At 43.5% G+C, this 12,156-nt stretch overlaps 1 protein-coding gene across 11 annotated transcripts in view; it reads right to left on the reverse strand.

The window, feature by feature from the left end:
- REPS1 (RALBP1 associated Eps domain containing 1) overlaps positions 1–11,064 on the reverse strand; it is a 67,070-nt gene extending 56,006 nt beyond the window's left edge. For 2 of the 11 annotated variants that reach the window (XM_054821883.1, XM_054821879.1), the window contains exon 1: positions 10,520–11,059. In XM_054821883.1, coding sequence (XP_054677858.1) covers positions 10,520–10,717 — 198 coding nt within the window. In that variant the 5' untranslated portion in view covers positions 10,718–11,059. Of the gene's footprint in view, positions 1–8,751; positions 8,952–10,519 lie in introns of all 11 variants that reach the window. The other 9 variants (XM_054821882.1, XM_054821885.1, XM_054821888.1 and 6 more) reach the window with 7 other exon arrangements.
- Between the last annotated feature and the right edge of the window lie 1,092 nt (positions 11,065–12,156).

Below are 12,156 nucleotides of genomic sequence, written 5' to 3' on the forward strand. Positions count from 1 at the left end.
TTGGCACATCGTGGTACTCAAGAAAAAAAATTGGACAGGACAAAAAAATTGCCACTAAAAACCAGTTCAAGTATTGCTCTGAATTCTGTTTCAGCACTATTAGCAGTATATGACAAATATGTCAACAGTCTCAAATCTATCTGAAGATCATTCACAAAATGTATTCATGGACATCAAGAACTGCTGTATTTAATTCAATAAGTGTGAAGTAGGCAATGTTCATGTGCTGAACAGCAAGTATATTACCACCTCTAATACATATATTTATCTTATTAGGTACTTAAGCAGCATAGTAGTAAATATACTTAATTAGTTGATACTAAGAATTCCCAGGCACAGGGTATATTTGGGACATTGTTGCACTTTGTTGCACAACAAATAGTAAGGTCTTCCTTTTAAGTCTTACTGACTGTTTCATGAAGATGGATCTCAGTCAATGCCACAAACCTGGATTCACAACACAGGCCTTTAAAGAAATAAACCCAATAGTATTGGAGGACTTCCAAGACAACACATGTTCTCTGGCAATGAACTATTTAGAGTCTCCTGCTGTCTGAGCTTCTCCTAATACTTCTCCGCCCTTGATTTTCACACTGCGCATATCCACAGTGGAAGCAGACAGCAAAAATACCAACAGGAGGAAAAAAGTACTCATCAGCTCTGACAATTAATTCTCCATAGATACTTAGAACTAAACTTTCCCATTCCACAGGTCATTTCAGGTTCAAACATACATATGTTTCATCAAATGAAATTTCAGAATTAATCACATCAGAAATAAAGAAGTTAATTAGCTGGTCAAAAAATGACCCAGTATTATAAGCCTTAGAGGAATGATTCTGCCCTTGTACTTTGGGATCTGTTGTACAAGAGTGTCTACTCCCTGAGAAAGGGTTAGCAGATTCGGAGTCATGCTTTCACCCTGTTAATAGAAAAGCCACAGACAAAATAGCACTGAAAATTTAAAAACTCTGCTTTATAACAGATGCACATAATAAATACATATCTTAACAAGTGAATATGTCGAACACCACACACACAAAAACCGACCCACAGAATTTTCACTTACTGTAGTACTTTTTGAACCAATTATATTTGTCACTCCTGACTTCAACCCATTCGAAAAAGTGATTCGCAGCATCTCCTATTGTTCCTGGTAGCATGTATGTTCCTGGTGGATTAGCCTCACTTATCAAAGACTCTTCCTAATGCAGTAGCTTTGATTTTTCCATTTGCGATCAAAGTTTGCGGTCTTGCTAACAGCTCCTGCAACAGCTGTTACAAGCCATATATATGAATCTTACCTGCAGAGCAACACAGCTCTCCAGAGGTCAGTGTTTCCCTTCTTGATTTGGTAGTACACGGTAACCACCATCAATCAATCCACAAAGATGAGGCAGATGCACGCTACATAAAACTACAAAAAAGTTCAAGATACTGATTTAGAAGGGCCATTTCTCCAAAGTTTTAGAGCCACAGACTCTCCTACTCAACTATAACTTTCAAACAAATTATTGCCAAATACTCTCAAAAAGGACAGAATAAATAGGCGTATTCCTTTCTGACATGTTCAATAGCACCAACCAAGGAAAATCCAGAGAGCCAGATGAACACTCACTTAGAAAGCAACTACTATCATCCCAAGTAAAAAGTCATAGCTGGAAGACCTCAAGGCAAAGTCACTCTTTGCTTACATTAAGATTCTCTCTACTGCTGTTCTTCTGGCAGAGCAGGTGCTCATAAGAAAGGTACCTTATGATCAGTAATGGTAATAAAGCAGCAAGAAGAACTGGAAATAAAATCTGAAGCAGCAAAAAAACAGCCTGGGGACCTACAAGAACCATTCTTAATTCTTGATGCATAAAGACAGGTTATTTTAAAAGGAGATATACCTGTCTCCTCTTCCTATGCAATTTTACATTACTGCTTAACCTAAATAGCTCCTCCCTCCTCTGCTCTCAGCTGCAGTTCCCCGTTCCTGAGCACTGTTGCTCATCTATGTGATCACACCATATGATTACTCCACTCAGTAAGCCAGCAAAAAGTTACTGTGTTATAATTATCTGCTCTTTTATCAAACTGAATCTGTCTACTGTACAACCAACGAACACCTCAGCAGCTACAAGACACATGGAAACATGCAGCTGGTAGCAACAGTTTGTTCATTTGACTCTGAACTTCTTGTAAAGCTGCAGCCTCAAGAAAGTTGTGTGCTTTGCATGTAGGAGAAGCAGAGAAGGTTGAAATGAGGCAAGTGAACAGAACATCACACCAAGAACACTTGCGACTCCAACTTCTTTGCCTTGCCCAAAGAAACCCTCCTTAGAAGGGAAGACATAAATTCATGTATTGGGCTGCTATGAATTGCCTTCAAAACAAGGGTGTCTCCTTTCTCCTGGTGGTGCCATGAAGAGTTCAAGCAATAGGAGATAAAGAAACACACTTTAGCAAGAACTCTCAATGCCTGAGCCCAGTCTGTGACGATTGGAGACTCTAGGATGATTCTACAACACTCAGGTGATTGTGTTTTCTGGAACAAATGGTAGCAGCCACAGGATCTATATAAGCACCAAGATAGCATCTAGCTTCAGCAGGCAGAGATACTTTACAGCAATAATATATTTAGTATTTCAAATTATTACTCCAATAACAAAAAGTGCAAGGAAGGTCACATGAATGTTCTAATTGTGGATGTTCCTGCCATGCAGCATTAACTTGAATACTTTTCCTGCAAAAAGTGCCGAAGTGCTAAATGCTTAAGAGAGCAGCATTTATATAGACATTTTGATTCCTTTCAGATCTCCTTTATAATTGAAGCATTCCATGATTGATACTCCTTGCTAAAATTATTTTCTCACTTTTTGATTTTAGTATTTTCTCCACATATCACCTTTCATCACTATGCCAGAACAAACATAAGACAGAAAAGCCTCAAAGAATGAGCACAAGCTTCTGGCTTTTTGCTAATGTAAAATGAAGATGAAGGCATTCTCTTGATCCCAGAATTAGAGGTTGTGCTGTGGCCTGGCCAAACAGGACTGGTCAGATCTGGTCTTATTTCTGAGCACTTCCATAGAAGTTTACTTGAAGCTACTGTGCCCATTACTTTACGCTGCCTTCCCATCTCAATCTGTTTTCCTCTGAGCATCAATCTGATCAGTGTTAATTAGTACCTAGCTTTGCACTGCTCTCTTCCCAATACGGCCTTTACAAGAGTTAACAATGTGTCTATGTGTCTATCGAAGTTTAAACAAACCGCAGTTAAAATTCTAAAACCTGCATGTTTACAGAGCTACATTTGAGACTCAAAATACAGCTGCTAATGCTAGGTTTTAAATTATTTAAGACATTTTAATTCAGAATAAAACAAGTTGTACACACTATTGCAATAAGAACGGACATTTCTACAAATTTCACAACTAATATAGTCTGAAGCAGGAAGAAGTTAGCACCTAATGCTAAACTTTACACAGCTCAGTCCTGGTCACTGTGTTCTGGGATTACTGAAGTTGAAAAATGTTATTTGAAACTGAGTCTACTAATTGCTCTGTTAGCCTACTGCAGGAGCATTTTAGATGTCAGAAGTCAATCATTCCAGAAGTTCAGGTCAGATTGTCATCTTTTCCAAGTCCTTTAACCTATGAAAACATAGTTCCTGCACACAGACAGGCACGCCTGAGTTATTATGTATTTTTTGTATAACAAGTGCAGGGGATAATTTAACTCTTTAGACACCAACCCCAGTTGGAAAAACAAGCAAGTCACAAACATGATCACCAACTCAGTATGTTAGTTTAGAAAGAATGACACTGCTGGCTTAATAATATCCCTATGCTCTAAAGAAACGGTAAAGGAAAAAGAACAAGCGTGAAATATATTCTTACACTAATTGTTACTGGAACTCCAGCAAGAAAAATCTGATAGTCAACATATTGCTCCCACACTCACTTCTGACTTGAAACTCATTTAAGCAAAGAGCAGAACTCCAAGGAATTCTACAGGAAGGACTAATCTAAATGGCAAATACTTATGACCTAACAGGTGCGAAACTTGTCTGTAAGGACTAATATTTTGAAAGCTAGGAAATATAATTGAAAAGTCACAGAGACTGCCAGCAAAGTCCTTTAATTTCACAGTATCTGCAGTAATATTTATTGAAGATTAGACTAAGATGAAGGCATGTTTGCAATTTTTCACCAAGAGTGGGTGAAGTGCTTACAACTTTTAATACAAAAGAATCATCTTTACAGGAAAAAGATCATGTTTACAATATGTAATTTTGCATATCTAACTTGAGTTGAAGACAGCTGCATTCACCAAAGGCCCTGATATTTCTGAATAATTTTAAAATTCTATCCAGTCATGTCAGAATGGATATTAATCATCCCTGCTGTCATCTGACAGCACATTTAAAAAGAAAAAAAATAAACTGTTTTCAAACAAAGCTGAGCTGTGATACTTGAAATTAGCTGAGTGCTGTGCTGGCATATGGAATTAAGAAGGAATTATTTACTATGTAAGTGCCTATACAGTATGAATGCCAGTCAATCACACTGAGAAATTAGCTGAAAACAAATGTAAATCTAACAGACCTAATCTACACTCCTAAAGTTTTGCCATTAACTTCCTGCCTTTCGTTTCAAAACCAGTGATTATTCTCTGACTAAACGCTGCTGAGATATGAGACTACTCAAACTAATTAACTCTGAAAAGAAAACAATTTGCAGCCCACTATAGTCTCTGTGAAGGTAACATCATTAAAGTAAACATTTTTACCAGAATTCTGCAGAAAACTCAAAGCACAATTTGCAGGATACAAAGCAGACTAAGAGCCATTTCTGGCACTAACACAGAGTAGACTGCTTATATATCGCATCATTACAGAGAAACAAAACTAACCTACTGCTTAGCTGAGAGGAAAGAAAAAGACTCAATTACAATAACATTTGAGGGGAAAAAAATACGTAATTCACAAATTGAATATTCTTAACTGCAGATCCAGGCACTGTTTGTATTTACAACAGATTTCTAACAATTCTTATTTCCTAAACGAGAACTGAGATACAGCATAATGTATGTACAAACATCCTTTAAATATATATTATAGATAAATGTTATATATAAATTACATATATATTATAATCCTAAAAGGCTACAGACTTATCAATTTTATTGTGCTCAGGCTAACAAAATATTAAGAACGAGTAAGAAAAATGCTATAGTTACACATTTCTACACTGGAAGAATGCCTTAATAATGACTTGTTGTGAATATTGCCTCAGAAAAAAATCTAAACTAATTTTATTTAAAAGTGTCATGTAGAAAAGTTGTAAACATTAAAATAAAAAATATAAACCCAAGATGTATGGGTTGGATTCAATTAAGTGATTTCTTTTTAAAATCTGGGCTTGTTTGCAGATTAGATAAAGGTCAGTATTAGGATAAGAAAGCTTTTTACACAGTGTACTTTTTTGAAAGATCTGGAAGTGCTATGTATTTTTAAACACACTCCAAATCCAAGTCACTGAAAGGAAGCCGTGGGATTTGCGGTGTATAAGGAATTCTAAGTTCTTACCCCACCAGTTCTGAAAAGATAATAAATTCAGCAAATTAACCAGAACGAGGTTGAGTCTTCTGCATGTCTCCAGCACACAGGTAATCCTAAGCATGCCTTGGCTCAGCTTCCATTTACAGTTGGCATTTAGTAACTTCTACTGATTTGATAAATAGGTAGTCTTTGTGTAGGAAAATTCACTGAAATACTAACTGTAACAATAACATCACCTGTGAACAAGTTTTTATTTTCTTAGATCCCTTTCTCTCTGCATCCATTTTCCAGCAAAGAGGCCAACATTTTAAATCAAGAACCTGCAACTTCATTTTGCCATGTTCTGCCTATGGATTATAATTCCAATTATAATTGCACCGCATGCCACAGATGAGCTCTGGCATCTGAGGAAACTACCATTCCAGTTCTCTGTTCTCTATGTTTGTCAAAAGCTATCACCCCAATAACAACAGAAGACAGCATATGCCTACACCTTAGCTGTTTTTCTGCACAGTGCAGAAATCGTAGCTCATGAATAAGGCTTTATGCTAAAAGTCTGGACTTTACAATGAATCAGCCACAACACAGGTATGCACTTTCTCACAACTTTTGATGTGACGGCAGCAAACTCTGACAGAGAGTTGAGGTAGACAGAGACAATCAATGACACAAGAACAATCAAAACTAATCTGTCTGTAAAGATTCCTTAGAAATTAAAAAAACCAAACCAACACCTCGAAATTGGCTAACAAGAGCCAAAAATAGGCTTTACACTAGGTTTTTAACAGGTTAATGCAAGAGTACTGTATTTGAAGAAACTGGGCATAATTGTACAATTCATACATTATTTCAAAGACTTTCTAACACTGAATTAGAAGTCAGGCAACTGCAGAATGCCAACACTGAAGACGACGATTCATTTGTTTTAGAGAACACACATGCAAATGCTCGCATATTTGTTGTTTTATGGTACTGTTGTATTTTAAAGCAAGATGCCTTGACTCACTAATTTCAGACAAGTATCACACATACAACTGATTTACTTCTTGTCTTGTGAAGTTTCTGTAATTCATAATCAAAGAAAAGACTGCAAGTTCATAAAACTTTCTGTGATTAAACCACCTAAATAAGAATTCTCCAAATTGAACAAATAGGACAGCTCTTGTATTAATCCCATGCACAAGTAATGAACTTCACAATACATTTTTTGGCTGACTAGTTTTTACAAGCAATCTCATCACCAGTGCAGAGGCACCAAGAATTGATTTTAATAGCCTACCTACGTTAGTGTTTTAGGTCAGACGTGAAATGTTCTTTTGAAACCAATTTCCTGATCACCCTCACTGCTCTGGTTCATACTGTGCAACCACTGCACAAGAGGCAACTAGATTTCTTTTGTATGAAGCTAACCTAGAAGATACACTCCAGGGGTGCACGTAATGAATCTCAGCTAGCATTCAGTCTACCAGACCAGGCCAGAACTTTGTATCAAAGGAAAGCTTCTGAAATACATATACAGGGTGGATGGCAGCTTCTCAGCATCACTTATGTTGTGTCATACTACTTGCTAGCACAAACACCAATGCACATGCAAACAAGCCATGACCTCAGGCAGCTGAGTCAAGTGAAAAAGAACTTGACAAAACCCCCTAACTTTTGGCTGAACAAGCTTCCTGAACCAGCTCACTGTCTGTCCAAATGAACATCAGTGACAGCATAAGGCAGCTCCAGCTTCTAGTGGTTTAAGCTACCATGAAACCCATACTAGGTCACAACTAAAATACCCAATCGGTCTAGAAAGAGGAAAGTTCTCCTCTTCCCTTCCATCAGCAAATGGTTTTCCTGCCTCCTTCCTTGTGCCAGCACTGACATTCGTTCAATCCTACTGTTAGCTGATACAGAGTTAAAATCAACAAAAAATTGTGATTAATTTTCTGCCTGCATAGCCCCTGATGCCAGCGTACAACAGCATCAGACAGGCATTGGCATCTCTGCAAGGAGAAGCAGGAGCACATGGCTGGGGGAAGACTGAACCACCTCCTTCAGTGGCAACTCACTATTAGATTGATTTAGCTGCAATGTGAAACCACACCCTGAGAGCCATTTAAAGACTCATGTAACCATTGTGAAGTAGCTGTGCTTGTTATCCCATCACACCTACTTTTATTCACTGTTTTATGCAAATCTTCTACTTAATGCTAACTTCAAGGATGTGCACAAAAAGGCAGAAATATGGGTTAATAGAGGCTGGGTTTCTCACACGTGCAGTTAAGGTTGTAACACAGTTCGTGGTACTTTTGTTCTGGTAATAAGTCTGTCCTTTTGTGGACTTGTACTAAGTGGACATACAGCTTCTCTTTTCCAGGGTTTTGTTGCTTTGTGAGCATACGATTTGTATACTGTAACTGTTTCAGTCTTCTATACGTTAATTTATTCCCATTCAATAGGGAGCTGATAGTGATCCTTAGAAATGAGAATGATTAGGAACAATTAGCCACATGTATTAACTTTTCCTGTTGCAAGACAAAAATCTCACATAAACATAACTCTGCAGGAAGGGTTGCATGCGTATCCAGCCTTTGAACAACAGATTTGCAAGCAAAACAAGTTACAGGACTAAAAACGTAACTGGCACACATTTTCATTTCCAATGGAATCAATTCTGAATCACTCAATGGTATCTATAGACCTGTAATACTGAAGATGAAAAACTTCGAGGTAGTTCCTCAGGACTAGTTGGTCCCTGTGAGTTTGAAGGGTGGTAATTTTGTACCATGTTCTGCACACCTACAAAGGCACTTAGCATTCACATGACTAGTACTACACTTGCATTCCAGGATTATATAAGAATTGGGTAACTGAATCAAGCTCCTTTCCCCACAAGCATCAGGTGCTTCAAATGAACAGATAAGAACACAGCACCATGTGGTCAAAAGAAAATTCTATCTCCTTCACAGCATTTCCTTACTTCTTAGCTATATCACCTTTGTGTTTTAGTTACATAGTCACAGCCTCCAAAGCAGCAAATGCCATCTCCCTTGGAAGAACCCCCATCTGATGCCTGTGTTAACCTGATGTACAGCCATACCTCAAGGAGAACATAAAATAACTAGACAACAAGTACAAGGTACTTTACAGGTGACCAACAGTAATTGCATAAGATATTCATAATGACTCAAACTGCTAAGGGCATTTTGACTTACTTTGTATTATTTACAGTCTCATTCCTCATGCAATCTAATATCTTGTTTGCCATTTTAACTGCAAGGTTTTCCTTGAGATCACTACAGTGATAAGCCAGGTCTGCTGCTTGAGTTAATTTATTTAGAACCCATGGAATGATGCCCGAGTAGTTTCTCTTCTTCAGATGTGATCTCCTTTACAAGAAAATATTCGACTTCCTCTGCAACAGATAAGGATATCATCTCTGGCCGCTTGTATTTAAAATTCCAAGTCTTTCAAGTTCTTGCACTAACCTGCATAATCCAAAATCTCTAGCACTAGCCTACTTTATCTTTACAGTGACCCAGACAAGTTTTATGGAAAACAGATTTTAAATACAACAAATGCGTAAACATTCACTTTCCTGGGATGATTCTTCTGAAACTGGCTGGCCACACACAAAAAGCAGTAGTGGGTAGCCCTTGAGAAACCTCACTCACAAAACTGAGCATGCAGACTCTCTTACCATTAAGTCCAGTCTAGCAAGTCATCAGAGATTACTAGCTTTACCAGTAAGAATCATTTCTTACTCAGCCCTCTTCTACTTCTTTGCATCTTAAATTCATTTTAGCTAACCAAGTTGTTCTTAGGAGCCCCAAACACATGAACAGTAATCCTAAAATCTGGTACTGAATTGCACAATGCTGAAATTTGTGTAGTGTATTTCCAGCTACAGTAACTTTAATGCTTTGTTAAAAGGGCTGCTTATCTCACTAGGCTAAGGATGAAACTGCATAAAAGGCAGCATGGCTTTTTTGACAACAGTTTTATCCACTGCAGCTCAAAACACTAGATAAACTTTAAAGCATTGAACAATGACAGAGGGAACTGCAGAAACAGCAAATTATTACAAATAGCTGTTTGTAAGAGCAGTTCACTGGGAATACTTTCCTCAAATAATTACATATGGCACATCAGAGCAGACTTTCCCTTTTCTGTGTTGGTAGCTTGGCAATACTGCTACACCTTTCAGATGTAACCCAGCCAAGGAAGTAAGAGCTAACACTGTGGACACACATATTGCAAGTATGGGCCCATGTTATTCTTAACACCGCATTTTTCATTGTTAGAAATGTTTTGATGACTACAGGTAAGTTAATACCTGCCAGGAAACTGACATCCACAAAAAAAGACTGCATGGGTTTGGTGATGTGGATCAGCACCAGTAGCACCCAACAATACAAACCCAGATTTCCTTCTGTGTTGCTCTTCATCAGCAGACTGTAGGACAAATCTCCCTCACGCCCCCAAAATGCTTTGGGGTTCTCATGCTTCGGATGGCCTCTGCCGACACGAAGCTAACAAGACACTTTCCTACCAGTTGCTGGACATCGCCAGCAGAGATTACCAACAGCCCCTTCCCAGCCTTCCAGTCAGCCCCACGAGTACCTAAGCGGGGGCCTGCTCCAGGCATACTCAGCGCAACACCTCGCTGCACCCCCCCGCCCTTCCCTCTCCGCCGGAGAGGCACAACCTTCCCCTCCTGCCCGGGCTCAGGTAGACGGCTCCTGGGCCGGACAATAGCTCCCGAGTCTTCTGGCGGGTCCCGCTCCCGCCTCCCCGCCCTGGCCAGCCACCGCCCGCGGGACGACCCCCGCCAAAGGGCTGCCGGGCGGGCGAGGGGGCGAGGGCCGAGCCGAGCGCTGCGGAGGGGAGGGGCGGCAGCACCGGACGGGGCCGTCTCCCCGCGGGCAGTAACAGCGGGGCGGTGCCCGGGCCCGCCGCCCGCCGGGGGCCCGCAACGGCTACCTGCATGACCACGTCGTTGGGCAGCTGCGCGGCGCGGAAGAGCTCCAGGACCCGCCCGTTGGACGCCACCTTCTTCGTGCTCTCGGTGTCGCAGTAGGAGAAGAGGTCGCAGTAGTAACGCTGCTCCGCCTCGCTCAGCGTCAGGCCCTCCATCTTACACCCCGGCTCCGCGCTGCTGCTGCTGCCGCCACCCCGCATCCAACGGCGGCGGCCTGGCCGGCCGGGGAGGGGGGGGGAGGTGGGGCGGAGGGTGAGGCAGCGGAGAGCGCGCGGAGCTGCCTCGCGCCGCCCGGCCCGTCGCGGGGGGGGGGGGGGGGGAGGGGGGAAGGGGGCGGGAGGAGGAGGACGACGACGACGCCGGCCGCCGCGCGCTCTAGCCAACCGCCGCGCGCGCGGCTGCTCACACTTTCCCCCCACCGGCCGCCCTCCAGCCCACACGGCGGCGCGCCTTTCCCCGCGCCTGCGCCGACCGCCCGGCGAGCGCGCGCCCCGCAGAGGGAGGCGGAGGGAGAGCACCCGGCGCCGCGCGCCACTCCCCCCACACTCCGCACCGGGGGGAACCACCCCCCTCCGCGCGAGCGGCGGCGGAAACACCAGGCCCGGGGCGGGGTTAGCGGGGAAAAGGGCCAACAGCGTTCCCCGCCGCCTGCGGGCCCGCCCCCTCCCCGCTTCGTCATGCCGACGCCATCGGCGGCCCCTTCGGGAGGGAGGGGGTAGCAAGCCTGCATGTGCGGTGCGGCCGTGCGCGGCAGCGCCCCCTGTGGGTCTGGCGGTGCGGCGGCCCAGCCCCACGCGGGCCCGGCGTTGCGGGGAGGGGAGGCGGGACAGAACGGGCTGCAGCGGCTCCGCGGTCGGAGCTGTCCTCAGGGGACACCTGAGCTCTCCTTGGGGCTGCCGAGCCCCGCAGGCACACGCTTCCCCCAGCGGGGGAGACCCCGCTTTCCTCGAGACAGCGGCGCTGGCGGGTCGCTCGCTGGCCTGGCCGCGACCGCCGCCGGCTGCTCAGGCCCCCGAAGAAGCTCCCCAGTAAATCACGCGGGGCAGCGCTGCCCACGCAGCCATCCCAGTCCCGCGAGGCTCTGCGGGTCGCCTGCCGTGCTTGCGAGCTCCACAACGCTCCGTTCACCTCTTGCGGCCCAGCGTGGAAAGCAGGCGGGGGCAATCCCCCCGCCTCACGCAGCGCCAGCCGGAGCGGCTGCGGCGGTCCCGGCAGCTCCTTGAGCCTGCCGCCCAAGGGGCTCGGGGCACGGAGGGCCATCACCAGTACAGGTGTTCCTGGTAACTGGTGATGCATTATCCGTTGCTACATGGTTACTTTCCTCAGCGTGCTGTGTCTCTCCACCGCCAACACCTTCCGCAGCAGCACCACGCAACGCACAAGACGCAGTGGCCTGTATAATAACGCCATACGTCAGACTTGTGAGAAAGACTAGAGAAGAGCTCGCTTATCTCTTAAGCCAGAGCTCTTGCTCTGCTCTTGGCCGTTTTCCTGGATTTCGTGTGTTTCTCTGGGTAAATCTGTGCTCTCGCTGCAGTACACCAACAAAGTTAGTTCCCTCTGAGCTGCTTTGGCTTCTGGAGGGAGTCTGACATCCCTGACAGAGTAAATCAACCTATGCAGAATGCCGTGGTCTCCT

This window comes from Grus americana, chromosome 3 (assembly GCF_028858705.1).
Source record: "Grus americana isolate bGruAme1 chromosome 3, bGruAme1.mat, whole genome shotgun sequence".
In the NCBI taxonomy this organism is placed as follows: Eukaryota; Metazoa; Chordata; class Aves; order Gruiformes; family Gruidae; genus Grus; species Grus americana.